Genomic DNA, 19510 nt, shown 5'->3' on the forward strand with positions numbered 1-19510 from the left:
GTACATATCACATATTTGACTAACAATTAAAATATTGCATAATTTGGCTAGTTGATAACTACATGTCTTATTGCCATTAAAGACTTGAAAGATTTGAATCCAGTTAAACGTACGTAAGCATTAATCACCATTCAATTTTGGTGTATAGATAAGGATGAACTTGAACTTCCAATTATATCCCCCACGAAATGTATTATGTGAACGACGCAAGTTAGACACACGTCGTTACGTAATTGTCTCTGACAAATGGACTTATAGTTCTGTACACAAAGAAGGGCCCTCCTGTCAGTGAATTTTGGTCATAATCAGTAATTCTTTTGGAAAAAAAATAGATGAGGTGTAGACTCCTTGGCGTGATATCTGTTGCCTTTTCACTCTATATAAGAGAGACCCCTCCTGCTTCTCACCGAGCACACCCAAATCTCATATTGATTTCTTGGTTAGCCTGTGGTGGTGGTAAATCTGTAGTTTCCATAGACCTTCGTAACAAGCTAGTTGTTTGTCTTGAGTCATGCCAAGGGGTGTGCCTAGGAGGGAAAGGCGGTTTGGTGTGCAGTATATCAGGGATAACAGAGAGCGTGATATCACCTTCTACAAGCGCCGTGGCGGTCTCTTCAAGAGCGCTGCTGACCTCTCCGTCCTCACAGGCGCGAGGGTTGCTGTCATTCTGGAGACTCCAGAAAATGGAAAAATGCACTCATTTGGAACTCCGTTGGCTGAGCGTATTGTTGATGCTTTTTTGTCAGGAGTTCCACCAATTGGACCGCTGACCGACCAGGCAACGAGTGCCAGGATCGCATTCCTGCAGAGCGAGTTGGCTCGTTTGGACATGGAGAACACGGTGGAGGAGAAAAAAACAAAACTCTCCACCCAGGTTATCAAGGAGATCCAAGATGAGAACCCGGGCATGGTGGCAAACCTTCTCTTCTCCAGGCAAGAAGATCTCTGTCTTGCAGATCTGATCAGGTTGTTCAATGAATTCTCTCGCGTCCAGCAAAACATTGCTCGCCGTGTACCTCCATTGCATCGTGTTCCTGGACAGAATGGAGCAAGCATGTCAACAATTCATCCACCGCCACGAGTTCCATCATGGGGTCCTTTGCCACCGCAGTCATCATCACCCGATATACTTCGGCAGCAACCATTGTGTCCTGCAGCTGCGATACCATTGGCGCCACAACATATGATGGCACCAAATTTTCCTGTGCAGGTACCAGAAATATTGCAGCCCACGCTGCCCGCTATGTCGCAACAGATTCCTAATCTGTTACAAGATCTACCTTCAGCATTCCAGTCTCGTCTTCAGAACTACACAAGTCGTATCAACACAGTGGAGCCACCCCAGAACAACGCAGTTCCTAACTCCACCTTCGAGCACAGTGAGTTGGCTTCACCATTGTTGGTCTACACTGGTGGTAATAACTTTGATATCGATGACCCGTTTGGAAATGAACACTGGCGTTTTACTCTCTCTGATCAGCCGCAAGTCAGTAGTTTTCTAGAGATGGCTGGTACTGATGTAGGCCAAGCTGAGATGGGAAATGGTGGATGGGTCAATGAGCCACCAGAACCTTCTTCCGGCAGGGGAGATGTTAATTAATCTTGGCACATTGTGTGGAGGATTTCGCTAGGTGGCATTAACCTCCCATTTCGAAACTATATCACAGAAATATCGAGTTATTCTCTCCATTAGTTAAAGATTTTTTTATCATTTAGGCTATTTTGCTAAACCTGCTTGAAGATGCAGTATGCATGCATGTATGTTTTGGGTCATGAGTCATGATATCTACATTGCTACTGATTTCTATCTTATATACAGAATAGTTCGTACCTTAATTTGGTTGAAAACGAAGAGGTGTTTTGTATCCTGAGTATGTGAAAACAGGAATTTGTGTTCACAAATACGTCCTAATAGACTATCTACTGTTAGTCAAACATATACTACCTCCTTTGCTAAATATAAGAAGTCCTAACTTTGTCCTATTTCAAACTTCTTAAAGCTTGACAATGACCTCTGTTGGAGCTGCTAGCCGCTGCTGCTCCTCTTCTACGCTCTGCCGCGTAGCTGCCACGGCAGAACTCCCTCCTGCCGCCAGTCATCTTCCTGCCGCGAGGCTGGCGCGGCAGGACTTCTTCCTCTACCTCCACTCCTCCAGCCAACCCCCTCTCTCTTTCGGCAACACACGAACAGAAAAGGAAAGCAAGATTTTGGGCCTCGAGCTTCCTCTCACAGCCGAGCTTTTCTCTCCTTCTATTCCTCTTTCTTATTACTAAAAACCAACGGGATTACATGCCTTATATAATAGCCAATCTCAGGCCATTAGCTCCTAAACTCACCCCATACCTCAACTAATATGCTAACCGAGTCTTCAACCTCTGAATTCTCTCCAACGATCTAACAACTCCACCCCATGGCATCTCCTTGACCGAATCTCTCGGGCCTGCATGCCATGGCTCCAACCTCACGCACGGCGCCTCATCTCACAGCACCTTCTCAGCATCTCACCTTCAGCCGCATCTCACGACCATCCTAAGCATCTCGCCTCATATGCGCTCGATCGAAGCTCCAATGGCCTACAACTCCTATGAGCTAAACTACATGGAAACGAAAATAAACATCTAGATACAAATCAAGCTTAAGCCTAACAACCTCTACTGCTGCTTAAATATTTTGCAGTGGATTTACACCCGTATTTCTCCAGACACCACTACTTATTTTGTTCTGGACTCTGGAGAGCCCTTCATGAAAGGCACATATGGAGGCTAGCTTGGATCCTCCATTTTGATTTGGACATCTGCACCATTGTGCAAGGCAACGCGTTCAGCGAGAAGCTCAAGTCACTAGGCGCCCGGTCGAGCTCGCCGAGCTCAACGATCTGGTCTCCAATCGCTAACTGCTCAACAATCTGGTCTCCAGTCGCCAACTTCTCAATAATCTAGTTAGCGGTGTCAGTGACGGCTAGATGGTTCGACTGCTACACCCATTCTCCTTTTTCGACAAGGCGCGTCCATAATCCGTGGCAATTTTTGCACGTCCGTCGCTATGCCAAATCCGTGTCATCCATGACGATGCCGGTGAAATGTCACAAAGGAGTAACCCATAAGATTTATGGCCGCTCTGCAACAATTTCACCCCCTCACGTATATCTGTTCTGTTGTAGTGGGCCATGTAACATCTCCATGGGAAATTGTAGAGAAAGAAGTATAGATTTCACCCTGAAATGTAGTCTAATGGACCGATTTCACCCTGAACTCAAATTTGGACCGATTTTCACCCTCGATTTAACAAAACCAGATTAAATCTCCCCTAAGGGCTCGTTCGTTTTCAGCAAGTTTCCCGTGGACTGAGAGTGATTGGGAGGGATTAAGGGAAATATGAACTAAAATTCCCCTCAATTCCTACCAATCCCCTTGGTTTTGTGGGGAAATGGTTGAACCGAACAGGGCCTAAGCGGTATTTATCTTGCAAACACCAGTCTCTGTTCTGAAGTACCCCAAAACCTCTCTAAAAATTCCTTGATGAAGGATTTTTCTACAATCCACCATCGGGTTCATCCCTAGCAGCATCAACCATCCCACGAATTAACGCCCTTCGATCGTGCTAAGTGTTGTACACCATCGACAGCCTGAGGAGCGCTAATGGCGAGGCTGGGGAGCAAACGCCGACGGGCAGCAGCAGCATGCCAAGACAAGCCAAGATTGGAACAGCGGCATATCACACAAACAAACACTGATTGAAATCAAACTACGTTTGGAGGAAACAAAGAGAGATTAGCGCGCAGGTCACCTCACCAACAGCCAACTCCGGCGTCCGGCGAGACGGCGACTCCTCACTCCCGCACGGCAGGGAGATGAAACCGTTCGGTCCTAGACCAAACCGCCATGTCAGCACCTCTTTTTTTTGGGTGAAATTGTTACTTCCTTTTTGGTGAGCGGCCCAAACTACATGCGTGGCCCAATGAGGCCCAATAAAGCAGTTAAGAACGGGAACAGAACAACATGACCACCGATGCTTCGTGTAGGGAATCCAGCCGCAAAAGGTTTGCCATTGAGGTAGCCCAACTGTTGTCTTCTTGTCCTCCTCTCAAAAAAAAAAACTGTTGTCTTCTTGTTTTTTCTCTCTTTATTTAATCCCTGTTTTTTCCTTTCTCGCTTTTCGTTTATGATTTTTTAGTTTATTTCATTTTCCACTTTGCTTTTGTTTTTATTTTTTATCTTATTTGTCTTCTTTACTTTTTAGTTTACGAAATAATTGTATTTTAACTTGAGTATATGAAACTTTTTTTACGTCATGAACATTTTTCGAAGTCACGAACATGTTTCCAAAACATCGTAAACTTCTTCCCCCCATCGATAAACTTCTTAATCGGCGGAGAATATATTAACTTGATTACCTTAGCATGGAGTCAACAGATTTGTTGACTCAATTTCTTATTGCTAGCTGCCCAGATCGACCGACTAAGCTTCTGAAAATTAGCTACTTAATTACATTTCACCTCAAGCCCAAACCTTACTTGTAATTCATTTCGATACTAATAATCCAAATCTAAATTTCCCCCCACTTAGATTAACAATGGACTCTCGAATTAATAACCTGGACCCTTCTTCTTTACCTATATAACAACAACATTAGTGCGTACGCATGTATCATCACTATTAAATCATGCATGCTGAGATTTTACTAGCTGCATTTGACCCTTAATTCCTCTGATTAATTGTTGATTCCATTGCTTCTTCTCCTTCCGCTTCCTCTTCCTCTTCCTCTTCCTCTTAACTAGAATCAGGAGGCCTTGAATGGCTTGTACCCAGAAACAGCCTTGATGAGCCCCTGCACGGAACCGGCGGCGGCGAGGAGGGAGACGACGAGGCAGGCGGCGCTGAGCACGTTCATCCACGTCCACGTCGGCGAGAAGCGACGCACCTTGGCCTGCGCCATGTACATCTCCACGGGGAAGTACACCGTCAGCGGCCAGAAGGACACAGCCCCAATCAGCCCCAGAAAATCATTAAAAAACGGGAACAGCATTGCCACGACGGCAGTCAGCGCCACGTAAGCCGTGCGCCAGGTCAGCCGGAACGGGCTGACGTGGACTGGGCCGAGGGGGAACTCGGCGTGGAGGAAGGCCGAGTCGGGCCAACGGGCCCTGGCCCAGGACTCGACGAACTGGTAGATGGGCTGGCAGAAGACCTGGTAGGCCCCCACGAGGTGGACCACGATGCAGGCGTTGCCGATGTCCACGAGCCAGAAGGGCTCGTAGAACCCGAAGCCCGTTAAGAAGTTTCCTGGGGCCCCGCTGCCGAAGGCCGCGTAGCCCAGGACGCCGCAGAGCATGTAGAAGGTTGTCGTGGTTGAGACCCCGATTAGAGACGCCTTCTTCATCACCTTGTTCTCCGCTGGGTTCGAACGCAGCGTGTCCTGCAAATACCATGTCCATCCGATTGTTCAGAAAATGGGCTTCAATTTGTTACCATTGACTAATTGGGAAATGCTATTTTGTTTTTGCTATTTTTGTTTTCAAGTTTGATGTAGAGTTATCAGGCAAATACTCCCTTTGTTCCATAATCCTTATCGAAATATTACATGTATCTATACGTTTTTTAGAAATACATACATCCAATTTTAGGCAAATTTCGAGACAAGAATTATGAACCGGAGACAGTATTTGCCTCGGATACCTTTGGCTAATTGACTGACGCATGCAGAGCCTACACTCTGCATCGGTTGGTACACGGTTCAATGGAGAGCAGAGACCTTTTGTTGACCATTTTCTTTGGAAGAATTCATTTATGTTTTCTGTGTGATCTAGCAGTAGTAGCTAGCTAGAGAGTAGCAGGAAACATGGACTGCAAAGTTTGTCGTCTTGATAGGGTTCACCCATACCGTACAGAATTCGTCCTCTTGCCAGATTCAACAAAGATCACGGGCATGCATGTGTGTAGGGGGGCTCCGAGAGATATTTTTCTTTCCAAATAACAAACGATGTATATTTTCTTCATGACTTATTAGGGCGACATATATAAAAATACATATGATAAATTACCTGAATTTCAATTAGGACATTGGAGTAGGAGTAAGCAAAGGCAATGTCTCCAAGGGACTGAAACGTCCTCCAAATCTTCTCACTGGAGGACACATCCACTCCAACAGTCACCCCTGTTAGCGTTGTCTTGGCATGCGCCCCACCTACATACAAGTTCAAGATCAACCACCAACATGCATTTATATACATTGCATCATGGAGCCAACATGGATGATACCAACAAAAATTATAGATGGTGCATCGCCATTCATGCGTCAACATGTCAAATGTCCTTTTGCAACACCACCAAGAATATCGAATCATGCATGAGATATCTCTTTTGTTCTATTCTTGTGGTTTGCGATCACATTTTCAAGTCATAAACAGGCATATATATCAACTACATTATCTACAAAAAAAATTGGGTGTTTGCGAAATTCCATTCTAGGGCCTTATTTTATACGAGAGACTTAGTGTGCAGAATATAATGGAAAACCATTAGAATCTGCATTAAGGTGTTTAATTATTTACCTACGATTCTTGCTATGGACAGGCCGAGGCCAATGCTCGAGTAGGCGAGGGACATGACGGCGGCGACGATGGAGAGCCACCAGATCTTGTGGAAGTTCGGGAGCTGCGAGAGCATGACCTGGATGGCCGCGAATATGATCATGTTGGTGGTGTTGGATGCCTCACAATTCGCATCGTGTCCGTTGCGATGGAAGCAATTGGACCGTCCGATCGCCCTGCGTGCATGCAGAGTTGATGATATACTCCATGTTTAGAGGAAACTTATAAGAAAGCAAACAAATAGAAACCATTCTTTTTTTGGATGCTTTCTCAAATATGTTAATCAATCATTTGTCAATTAATGACCCCCTAAACAAATCATTTGCCAGTGGTGCTACACTCCAAGTAGCTAGCTAGATGCTTCTCAAGAATAAGATTCCTTTCCTTTTCTGAAAACCAAAAGATTCTTGAAACCATGGCAATATGTATAGGCCGCTCCTTTTCACAAAGACCTGTCATGGGAAAAAGGTAGTACAGGCATCGGATCATTTTTTTTCCAGCTACTTTTGAACTGTCAACTTGTACATGTTATCATCTGGCCAACCTTTTCCTCAGTTGGTTGGATCCTATAAAAAAGACTCTCACTTTTGACTGTCATTTATATTGCAGACGTATTAGAAATACTCTGCTTTTTAAACAAACCAAAACAGCATATATTTCTTTTGGCACACACAAAACAGACGAGACAAATTATACACAAAGCTCGATGTGACCAAGTTTTTTCATTTTTCACATATAGTTTGTGTGTTTGGAGAGAATTAGCTAGAAAGAGAACGCGTTTAGTTAAGAACACGCATGGTGTGTGAGCTCTAGTGCATTTTTTTTTTCTAGAATACAAAGTGAGCTCAGTGCATGAATTGGTGTTTGGTTGGAGTGTTTGAGACAATTAAACATTGCATTGCATGGATGCATGCTTACCCCATGCTGATGGCGGTGGTTATGGTGTAGCCGATGGTGACCCCAACCAGGTTGATGTACTGGGCCAGAGAGCAGAGCCTGTACTTGCCAACTCCTGCAAAATTGAAATTTATTATTAGACATTAGTTAATTAACCACCACACAAAATCAGACAAAAAAGATAAATTAGTCATTTAGTTCATGCATGCATATATAAATATAAAAGGTAATACAAAATGATTGGGCCCGGGATTTTCTGTTATTCTTTTGGACATCTCAACCACCTTTTAAATTCTTTGAATAAGAATCCAACCATGCATGCATGTTCTCATATAGGAGTATTTCACCTTGCTTCATTCAAAACATACATATAGACTAAAAGATGCACCCTAAAATTGCAAACTTCCAAGAGTACGTGCATTTTTAAGCGACCGAGATTTTACAAAATTCAGACTTTCAAGAATTAGCAACAACAACAAAAAACAGGGATGAAGATGTTAATCACTTGAGTCAGAGTGTTTGTCTGTGGATGCATGGATGTATGTATATGTATAAGACAGGACTGTACGCAGTAACTAGCTATAGAGTACTAAGTACACAGTGGTCATATCAGTACCGAGGTTTGCCCTGACGGCCTGGCCGTAGGTGTAATTCCGCTTCCCATGAACGGGGTCCGGGGAGCGGTAGCAGTCGGCGAGGAGGCTGGAGCAGAACCAGGTGATGACGGAGAAGGCGAGGAGCACGGCCGGCCCAATAACCCAGCCCAGCTGCGCGATGGCCCACGCCAGCGAGAGCACCCCGGACCCGATGACGGCCGTGATGATGTGCGCGCTCGCCGTCACCAGCGTCCCCGTCCGCCGCTCCCTCCCGTCGTCGTCCACGTCCGCCCGGCCCACCAGGCCCGCCTCCGCCACGCCGAACGACGCCATGGCCGCCTTCTCCATCACCATTGATGAGATCGAGAGAGGGAGCAGCTAGAGGGAGAGAGGGGCTGTGGTGTGTTTGGTGTGTGGTGGCAGGGGATTGAAGGAGGGGGGAGGGGGTTTATGTAAGCTCTCTCGGAGGCGGCTGGACGGAGGAGGAAGAAGAAGAAGAGTGGAGTGGCTTGGCTAGCTAGCTATAGGGGACTGGGGAGTGGGGCCGGGGGGAGTGTGTGCGGTTTAGTTTTGGCTTTGATTTCAGACGAGCGGTCGGGGTTTGGCGCGGGCCTCCTTGCCCTGTGCTGCTAGACTACTTCTGCCCTGGCCTATAGCTTGATTAGTTGCGTGCTAGATTTCCTTTTTTTTTAGATGTAAAGGAAAATAATGTTTGCAAGATTGGAGTGGAGCTCGGCATCTGCCGTCCGTTCTTTATGACACCATGTGCATGGGGCTGACTGATCATGTAACCACCAACATGTTTTTTTTGCTACTGGTACTTGCTTGCCTTTGCCAAACAAGGGGCAGAAACAGTAAACAAGGCATCGGGCTAAGTTTGATGTACTCCCTCCGTGGCTCCGTCCCATGCATATTAGTATAAAAAAAAGTATTTTGGTTTTTCAGAATGCGCACTAATTAAAAGAGATTTTCTACCGTATCCTAGAATTAATTTGGACCGTCCATTTTTTAGATCTAAGGGCTCAGATTTGTTACTACTTCCTGATACTCCAATTGTGAAGTGTGGAGTAGTAGGATGGAGTAATCAGAATCAAGACCAAAGACGAAATTTCGTCAAAGAAAAAAAAACCCAAAACACACCAAGACTGACACCGGAAGCTCTCATGGCAAGGGAGTGGAGGGCGGAGGCGGCGGCGCATGCTGGGCGAGGGCTGGTCGAGGACGGCGGCGGCATCTATCAGGAGGAGAGGTGAACGTAGGCCGGGAAGGCGTCGCGCGCGGCGTCAAAGGCGCGGGCTGCAAGGATGGAACGGGGAGCCGTAAACGCGACGGCGGCGGCGCAGGGAAGGCGGCGGCGCGCCGGGCAAGGAGGGCGGCGGTCGCGCACGGCGGCGTGCCGGGCAAGGAGGGCAGCTGCCGCGCGCAGGGAAGGCGGCGGCGCATGTTGGGCGAGGGCTGGTCGAGGACGGTGGCGCATGCTGGGCGAGAGCTGGTTGAGGACGACGGCAGCATCTGTCAGGAGAAGAGGTGGCCGTAGGCCGGGAAGGCGTCGCGCGCGGCATCGAAGGCGCGGGCTGCAAGGATGGAACGGGGAGCCGTGAAGGCGACGACGACGGCGGCCGCGCACAGGGAAGGCGGCAGCGCGCCGGGCAAGGACGGTGGCGGCCGTCGGCACGCAGGGAAGACGGCGGCGCGCCGGGCAAGGACGACGGCGACCGCCGCATGGAAGGCGGCGGCCACGCGCATGGAGACTACGAGAGAGACGAAGGAAATAATTCTAAATTTATTTTTATTCATGCGAAAATATGAAAAGACAAAAATGTCCATGTGTAATACTCCGTTTAATCCTGTTGGAGTAACAGGTAGGGGAGAATTTGCCAATTAAAAAGTGGTGAGCCCAGCGCACAAAAAGAAAAGAAAAGTGGTGAGCCGTCCGTTCTTCCGACGAACCAATACAACCATAGTCAATATAGCTCAACCTTTTCCAATTGCTCTACGGAGTATGCATAATCGACTAGCTACGCACGTATGGTGAAGTAATAAACTTGTTTATTGAGATGTGAGCACTAGATCAACATTACTTGCGCTGGTCAAAACAATTATGACAAAGTATATATTCCCACACACCAGACTATTAACCACATCCAAGAAAGAAATTAAAAAACCTTCGATCCCTGACCAAAAAAGTACTCCTACCTACCTACCTACCTACCTACCTATATATGTGGCTATGTTTGGATCCCTGGTGACACGTACTAGTGGTTGCACGTACGAAGAAGAATTTTCACAGACCAAAGTTAACACCTACACGATAAGTGCCACACTGGTCCAGACCAGGAAGACCAGAAAAAGCTAATTGCCTTTGTCGATGTCAACATGCACTTGCTCGGTTGCTCCTAACGGTTCGGCCGGTGTACCATAGTTCGTGGGTCCGCGAGCCGAGTCCCCGTTTCGTCGGTCGCCGTCTCCGTCGTCCGTGCTGCCGCGGTCTGTGTTGGAGTCGAGCTTGGAGTTTACTGTCCCGATGACGAGGTGTTGGCTGCACCTCAGGAGGGTGCGGTTCCCGCTAGCGCGAGGAAGGCGTCGCGAGTACCCGCCGCCTTCTTCAGTGCGCGTCTAGCGGCCCAAGCTGACTCTGATGAGGCGATGATTAACAAGTCAATGCGACTTGCTAAAATCCGGAATCTTGAAGCTCAAACAGGTATGAATGTGGAGTTTGAAAATTCTATTCTTTCTATTTCTGATGATGATATTGCTTCAGACATGTCTAGTTTAGGGGTTTCTTTAGGTACGGGTGCTAAAGAAATTTCTAGGACTATTCATTTGATTAAAAATAATGAAATTGACCGGTTAGCGGCTAATTTACATGTTCTGTGTGCCAAGAAAATTGAGAGGTTTTCAGATACTTCTAATTGTCTTTTGTTAGATTCGGCAGAACAGTTATGTCGCGACTTGTCTGATGAGGAGGAGGAAGAGGTCCTGTGTGAGTCTCTTCCTTCTCGCTCTCGAGGGGTTGTTGTTGGAAAAAAGCAGACCAAGGTGGGACGTCCACGTGGTAGTGCTTTAAAAATTAAAAAACAAGTTGTTACCTCATGAAAGGAATGTTCTGAAATAGCAGAGGTCTTCGTGACTTGGCTAAGCACGGTTTTTTGGCGGGTGTTGTTCGAGAGCATAATCTTGATTTTATTGTCCTCATGGAAACGGGACGATCATACTTCTCAACTGGCTTTCTTAATCATATCGCGGGTGGATTAGATTTTATTTGGCACTGTCTCCCACCGAAGGGTCGTTCAGGAGGTATGTTGTTGGGGTTAAATGCGAATTCACTGGAGGTGCTGTCTGTCGATGCGGGCGACTTCTGTGTTAAGTTTAGCCTCAAATCGAAGTCTGACGGTTTTAGATGGGTGTTGGTGGCGGTTTATGGGGCTGCTCAACCTCAGTTTAAATCTGATTTTTTGACTGAGTTGGTCCAGTTCTGCTCATCTGAGACTCTTCCTTTGTTGGTGGACGGTGATTTTAATATTATCCATAGACAGGAAGAGAAGAGTTCCGATGCCTTTCAGGAACGTTGGCCCTTTCTTTTCAATGCGATCATTGAGAGTTTGAACCTCCGTGAGATTGAACTTTCGGGTAGGCAATTTACTTGGGCTAATAATCTCCCCATCCCGACTTACGAGAAATTAGATCGGGTTTTAATGAGTACGTAATGGGAGGCTAAATTTCCGCTTGTCTCGGTGCATGCTTTGCAGCGGTCTCTTTCTGACCATTTTCCCTTGTTGTTAGATTCTGGAGATGCTGCTCACCTTGGTAATCAGGCTTGTTTTAGTTTCGAATTATCTTGGTTGTCGAAAGAAGGCTTTTTCGAGACTATTGCAGCTGAGTGGAGGGGGGTTTCTCGGGGTCGGTCTGCTATTGAACGTTGGCAAAATCATATTAGACATATTAGACAATTTTTAAGGGGTTGGGCTAAAAATCTTAGCAGTGTTTTTAAGCTTGAGAGGGATCGCCTTTTGCGATTGGTAGAAGAATTAGATGTGTGGGCTGAGCTTGGTCCCTTGTCCTGTGATGATTGGGCGGCTAAGCGCCTCGCTGATGATCAGTTAGCGGCTTTGTATCGTGATGATGAGTCTAAATGGTCACAGAGGGCGAAATTTATTAGTGCCCGTAATGGTGATAATAATATGCATTACTTTCATTTGGTTGCTAATGGGAAGCATCGTAAGAAGCAAATTTTTCAGCTTGAGCAGTCGGAAGGTACGATTGTTGGTGATGAACAGTTGAGACTGTATATCACCAATTATTACAAGCAATTGTTTGGTCCATCAGAGGCTAGTGCAGTTTCTATGGGTGAATCAATGTTGGCTGACCTTGAGCGTGTTAGTCCGGAGGAGAATACCATTCTTACTGCGTCGTTTTCGGAGGAGGAAGAGCGGTCTTTTAGATGAAGCCCAATAAGGCTCCGGGTCCTGATGGTCTCCTGGCTGAGTTTTATCAAAAGTTTTGGGCGGTGATTAAGGATGATTTGATGGCTCTTTTTGCTGACTTTCATGCTGGATTTCTCCCAATTTTTCGTTTAAATTTTGGGATAATCACCTTGTTGCCTAAGAAAGAGGATGCTTCTCAGATTCAGCAATATAGGCCTATCTGTCTGTTAAATGTTTGCTATAAAATTTTCACGAAAGTTTGTACTAACCGAATTAATGTTGTGGCTAGTTCGGTTATTAAACCTACGCAGTCTGCCTTCATGTTTGAGCGGCACATTCTGGAGGGTGTGGTCGTGTTACATGAAACGGTTCATGAGTTGCATACCAGAAAATTAGATGGGCTAATTTTAAAAATTGATTTTGAAAAGGCTTACGATAAGGTTAGATGGTCCTTTCTTCAACAGGCTCTTAGGATGAAAGGTTTTGATGAGCAGTGGTGTGCTTGGATTGATGATTTTGTGAAGGGAGGGAGTGTTGGTGTCAAAGTGAATGACAAGATTGGGCATTATTTTCAGACTATGAAGGGCGTTAGGCAGGGGATCCGTTGTCTCCAGTGCTTTTTAACATTGTGGCGGATATGTTGGCAGTGCTGGTAGAGAGGGCTAAGGGTATTGGTCATTTAATGGAGTTATTCCGCATCTTGTAGATGGAGGTGTGTCAATACTCCAGTACGCTAATGATACATTGATCTTTCTTGAGCATGATCTCCAACAAGCTAAATTTTTAAAGTTGCTCTTGTGCGTTTTTGAGCAGCTGTCGGGTCTTAAGATTAATTTTCATAAAAGCGAATTATTTTGTTTTGGCCAAGCGAAGGAGTGTGAGGACCCGTGTACTCAATTATTTGGGTGCGGGATGGGTTCGTTTCCTTTTCGTTATCTAGGAATTCCGATACATTACCGTAAGTTGATGAATAAAGAATAGAAAGGTGTCGAGGATCGTTTTGAGAAGAAGCTAAGCTATTGGAAAGAAAGGCTTCTGTCTAGTGGTGGCCGTCTTACGCTTATTAATTCGGTCTTAACTAGTTTGCCTATGTTCATGATGTCCTTCTTTGAAATTCCAAAAGGGGTCGTTAAAAGATTGGATTTCTATCGTTCGAGATTCTTTTGGCAATGCGATGAACAAAAAAGAAAATACAGATTGGCTAAGTGGGATATCCTATGCCGGCCTCGTGATCAAGGAGGTTTGGGGATTGAGAATTTCGAGATTAAAAATATTTGTTTGCTGAGTAAGTGGCTCTATAAGATTCTTTCGGGTGAGGGGTTGTGGGTGGAGTTATTGCGGAATAAATATCTCTACGCAAGCTCTTTGTCCCAAGTTCGAATGAAGGCTTATGGTTCACCTTTTTGGAAGGGATTGCTGCGGATTCGTCAGTTTTTCTTTCCTCATATTTCTTTTTCGGTTAATTGTGGAGCCGATGTTTGTTTTTGAGAAGATACATGGTTTGGTGACTCTCCTCTTAGACGTCAGTTTCCATCTCTTTATAGGATTGTTCTTAACCATAAGGCTTCGGTTGCTGAAGTGTTGGGGACGGATCCTCCTAATATTGCATTTCGTAGAGCAATTGTTGGGGATCGTTTGGTGGATTGGTTGGAGTTGTGTCATAAACTCGAGTCTGTAAATCTTGTGAATTAAGCGGATTTTTTTACCTGGAGACTGAATTCTTCTGGGTCATATTTGGTGAAGTCGCTGTACAACTCGCTTATTGATAATGATTGCCAATTTCGTCATAAGGTTATTTGGAAACTTAAAGTTTCTCTTAAAATAAAAAAATTTGCTTGGTATTTATGTCGGGGGGTGGTGCTTACTAAGGATAATTTGGCCAAAAGGAATTGGGGTGGTATCAAGAGTGTGTTTTCTGTGATCAAGATGAGACCATTCAACATCCTTTTTTCCAGTGTCCGATGGCGCGTTTGGTGTGGCGAACCGTCTTTGTGACATTTAATTTACCCCCGCCATCTTGTGTTACTAATATGTTTGGGCGGTGGCTTAGGTGTGTTGAGAAATTTTTTGCCTCGCTCATCCTTGTAGGGACGTGTGCGATATGTTGGTTTATATGGAATTGCAGAAATGATTTGGTTTTTCATAACAAGAGAGTGGCTAACTTCTTGCAGGTCGTTTTTCGAGCGTCCCATTGGCTCCGTATGTGGTCCATATTGATTCGGACGGAGGCTTAGGAATGTATGAATTTTGGGTGCAACCGTTTGGAGACGGTCGCACAGGAGTTATTCAGCCGGTTTGGATGGCGCACAGGTCTTAGGCTGGAAGGATTTTGATGTTTTCCTTTCACTCTATGTAATTTTCCTTTGGTATCCGGCTACTTGTTCTTTGGATGATTTTGGATGATGAATGATTTTAATAATATATGGATGTATGCATCGATCGATGCAGAGCCCGGGGACTTTCCTCCTTTTCGAAAAAAACCAACAACGCCTGGTCCAGATCAATTTTCGCAAAGCCGGTCCATCTCTTCTTTCCGTCTCTCCTGGATAGCAACTTAACCTTAGCTATATGATGCAACGGCAATGCCGGTACAAACAGCAACGAGACAGGGAGTAGGGTTAACATCCATCGTATCAGCGTCGCGCTCGAGCTTTTTACGACATCTGTCTGTCTCGAGTATATTTACTCGCGAGCTATGAAACTGCCACATATATAGGAAATTAATGACTTTGGGCCGGTTTCGAGAGCTACCCTTGTCCCTTGGTTAATTTTTTGTTTGGCAAGAATCTGTACTATCAAGAATCTCTTATGACACCAGTTGTAGCTAGCTAGACACGCACCAACATGCATGATGAAGGCAAAACCACATATCTAAAGGTGGTAGTACTACGTCTTGTGTACGTGTACCCTATGATTAGGATTGGAGAATCGAAGGATAATGTATATTGGGTCTCCGTGAAAAATGTCCAAATCACAATTTTAGGTTTCTCGGCAGAAATTTCTCTAGCGGCATATCTCCTGCTCCCTACGTTTCATAATTTTTGTCTCAAATTTGTCCAAAAATGAATGTATCTATAGGAATTATGAAACAGGGGTAGTAGTATTTTTTAGTTCTCTTTGACCATATTAATTAACCCGCCTCCACATTAAGAGCTGATGAAATCAGTAATCATTTGGATTCGATATGCCGATTAAATTCTCTAACAAGTCTGTTTACCACTGATGATACTCCATGGACCTTGGCAGTACGACCCTCCCAACAAAAGCCCTCTTTTGACCGTCGGGACCCACAGCACGAATCTCCAAGCTGTCCATGTACGTTAGAAGAAGAACAACCGAGAAGGAACCAACGAACGGCCACCGGAAATGGAACCCGACCAGATTGAACACACGATTGGTGGCCACAACTTAAAGAGAAGCCAGAAACTGCATGCAAGAAAAGTCCAAGCAAAACCGTGGGCATGCATGCATGCAAGTGGAACCCTAGGACGGGACACGTGGACGGCGAGGAGCGCGAGATTCAAATCGGATCTCCCCATGATGAGAGGCTGAGAATGGCCGGCGATCGCATGCAGCTGGGAGTAGTGGCCACGTCGGAATTATCAAAGGAGCTGGAATCAATGGAATGGAATAGAATGGAGTAGATCGAATGGTGTAGAATCGAATAGAATGGAATTTCCAATCACGCAGGACGGACGGCTGCCATGGAATTTTTTCACTCAACACGGTCCATCGTTAGTGTGTCCGGCCGGACAGGAAATGATTATTATCGTCGTCATCATGTGTCGCACTAGCTATATACCCAAGCATCCAAGCATGCATATGCACTCTGAATTTGTTTAGTAATTAGGTGTTCAAGTAGAGTAGAGTAGCATTGATAATTAGTACTCCCTCCAATTCTAAATTGTTATCGAAATATTATATGTATCTAGACGCTTTTAAAAATATATATATATTCATATTTGGGCAAATTTGAGTCAAGAATTTAGCATCAGAGGGAGTAGTTAATTAAATTGCTGGCCACGTCGGCCTTTTTTGACCAGAACAGCATTGGTCGACCTCAAAAATATTGATGATACCCGAAACCGGCCCGGCCGGTTGCTATACGCTTTCTCATTCTTACAAAGGTTGGCGTATTCGGTTTCGTTAAGACAAAACTTTACATGACAGGAAAGCACGACTATTAGTAAAACTTTTGGAGATGAATTCATTGGTCTTGATTAATTAAATGTCTTTAAAAAACATAGCAGTGAAGTAATACCTTGTCAAAGCATTATCTTAACGAAAACACGTACGCCAACTTTTTTTAAAAGGAGGATGCATATATTTGTCAAGCAGATTAATTACATCGATCGCATCGTACGTTGAGAAGAGGCCGGGATTACTTCAAAGATTCTGAAGATTATTTCAAATTTTAGTGCAAATTTGTACTAAAACCACGATAAATATTTAGGAACGGAGTGAGTACACACACATATACGGGAAACTAAAGGCCTGCCCTGAACGTACATGCCAGCTGAGGGTGCTTTGCTGTGCATGCATGCTTTTTTACCGACAGTAGGCCGATCGTTAATTGCTCGTCGGCGTCCTGTCATTGTCCAAACTATCCATCTACTCTATATGTACCTAGGAGCTGTGTTTGACTTGCGCGTGCTTACCATACGCACTGGTGGACAGGAACGTACGTAAAAGAGAGAGACGATGGCCTTCAATTCGTCGAGCTCTGATGACGACGTAGAACCATGCAAAAATGGCCACTTCATCGTCAAAACGTGCGAAAATCGATGAAATTTCCCTGAAAATTTGGACCCAGCTGTAAGTCTGCCACTTGGCACGCGTCGGACCGATAGACTAGAGATGCCACGGCACGCCGACGTCTGAACTCCAACGTCACAAATTTAGGACACAAATCAATATCTCGTGGGTGGCCTAGAATGAATCCTGGAAAAAGCTTTTGTGATTGTAATTAAGTTGCAACGCACATGAGCTATATGGCTCATAGCACAATGAAGTGGGTGGTGTGGCATCATATCTGGCCTTTGATGGCATGCATGGCTATAGCCAGATATAGTACAGTATGCGCCCCTTATCTTTGGCAGTGAATTGGGTAGTGGCGTATCTATCTCCTCTGCAAAAGGCGACGATCTATCAGACGTCGACAGAGACTGCGAGAGCGAAGAAGGCACATGAGATGGATGGATCTCGGCCATGAAGCAGTCAAGCAGATAGATCTCTGTGCTAGGCTGGTGGGAGCACTGTGATGGTGACCGGAGGGGGGGATCGATCGAAAAGCTAAGCTGCAGCACAGTCGATCGTGTGCTCCGTGTGCTCGATGCTCAATGGAATTCTCTGTGCATCCGTGGCTCGTGAGGCTTGCCAAGGCGTGTACAGGCAGCTGCATGTATGTATATATCGTGCGGTGAGATCTAGCTGCGTCCCTGGCTCTTGGCGCCGACCAGAAGCCGCCGCGCGCCCTGGCGACCGGGAGGATCCATCGGCTTGTTATACCTTTTTAAGTTTTGGTCCCCTAGCTAGCGATCTCGATGCTCGCATTTGGTATCTGCCGGTGCACGGCGTGTGCGTGTGGCTACCTACCTCCAGCAGCTAGAGCAAACGTGTCTAGACCACACATTGTATACCTCTTTTTACCTCTGCTTCTATGTAATATAAGTAATAAAATAGTTCCAGCCAAAAATGCTTTCGTAGCTCAGTTGGTTAGAGCACCCGTTTAGTAAGCGGGAGGTCTTGAGTTCAACTCTCAACGAAAGCATCCAACGTTCATTTTTTTTATCTTTTTTTGCATTTGCATTTGCTTCTTACACATCTACTGTATCCGTAGGTAGGATTTGGTCATTGTTCTTCACTTCTTTTTTCCCTCCCCTGCATAATTGCATCCTCCCAAACTACGTGATCCCGACATTATGATTGTTTTTTTGACCAGTTTGCGGAAATGCGTAATTTTACTTTCCTTCCTCTCAAGTTCCATGTCATGGATGACACACGGTCGCACTTGGCAAGGAAATGCAACCGTGCAAAATAAGCTGGATGTCTTGAGTTCAACTCTCAACGAAAGCATCCCTCTGTTTCCATGTTTTTTAGATGCTGCATTGCTTCTTGCATCCTCCCAAACTATACGATCTCGACATTATGATCGTTTCTGACCAGTTTGCGAAATGCGTAATCTTAGTTTCCTTCCTCTCAAGTTCCATACTTCCATGTGTCATGGATGACACACAGTCGCACTTGGCAAGGAAATGCAGGCGTGCAAATAAATAAAGATGGCTTATTAGTTTGATTTCTATTTCTCCATCTGTACCTGCGTGCTCTTCTTTCCAACGGATCCATGCCCACTGCTCTGTAAAGTTTGTTTCAGTTAGTCAGTTTTGGACAAGTCAGAGTGCTGCTCTGCAAAGTGGTTCCAGCCGCCCAACAACAACAAACAGAGTCAAAAGGAAAAAAACGAAAATTAATAGAATGATCCAATCATCATCCCTCGTTTTGACATGTAAAACATTCAGACGTTGACCAATGTAAGAAAGAAATGTGCACCGAATATGACCATATGGTGGTGTCATGTTTTGTTATTTATCTGCCTTTTGTGCATTGTTGGTTGGTAGGAAAGATGGTTCTCACTGAGATGGAAACCTGACAGCTTGTCTCGCAGGAGGACATTAGATCACTTCAAATTGGACTTGCTCAGCTGCAAGAGTGTAATGTGTTTTGTGCCTTGAGAGATGGGCGCTGCTCTGGCTTGGTTGCTTGCTGACTTCTTTTGACGATGCAGTGACTAGCAAAGTAGCAATTGCATCAGACCATCAGTGAGTGAGATGTTCGTTAGTGGGATTGGATTCCTCTGTCGGCTGACCAAAACCTGCTGCTGAAATCTGTCAACACATTCAGGCTTTACGCACGTTTCTGCATTCAGGAAACCTATCGGAAATGACTACACGGGATCAGGATTACAAAAATTAGGAACCAGGGTCAAAAGTTTTGCCTCCTTCTG

The 19510-nt window shown here is 45.3% G+C and overlaps 2 protein-coding genes and 1 non-coding gene across 3 annotated transcripts; 2 read left to right on the top strand and 1 right to left on the bottom strand.

Moving 5' to 3' along the window:
- Positions 1 to 511: 511 nt before the first annotated feature.
- LOC104582323 lies at positions 512 to 1600 on the top strand. The gene has a single exon (XM_010231782.1). The coding sequence runs from the start codon at positions 512 to 514 to the stop codon at positions 1598 to 1600; it is 1089 nt and encodes a 362-aa protein (XP_010230084.1).
- Positions 1601 to 4354: 2754 nt separating this feature from the next.
- LOC100824422 (amino acid permease 6) lies at positions 4355 to 8588 on the bottom strand. The gene is made up of 5 exons (XM_003557569.4): positions 8104 to 8588; positions 7509 to 7602; positions 6552 to 6766; positions 6042 to 6184; positions 4355 to 5416 (listed from the first exon to the last, which is right to left on the bottom strand). Exons 1-5 carry the CDS (start codon positions 8435 to 8437, stop codon positions 4781 to 4783), a joined length of 1422 nt encoding a protein of 473 aa, XP_003557617.1. The 5' UTR covers positions 8438 to 8588; the 3' UTR covers positions 4355 to 4780.
- Positions 8589 to 18203: 9615 nt separating this feature from the next.
- On the top strand, positions 18204 to 18277 carry TRNAT-AGU. The gene has a single exon. It is a non-coding gene; the product is annotated as a tRNA-Thr (tRNA).
- The last annotated feature ends 1233 nt before the right edge of the window (positions 18278 to 19510 follow it).

The sequence above is a fragment of the Brachypodium distachyon genome, chromosome 1 (assembly GCF_000005505.3).
Source record: "Brachypodium distachyon strain Bd21 chromosome 1, Brachypodium_distachyon_v3.0, whole genome shotgun sequence".
In the NCBI taxonomy this organism is placed as follows: Eukaryota; Viridiplantae; Streptophyta; class Magnoliopsida; order Poales; family Poaceae; genus Brachypodium; species Brachypodium distachyon.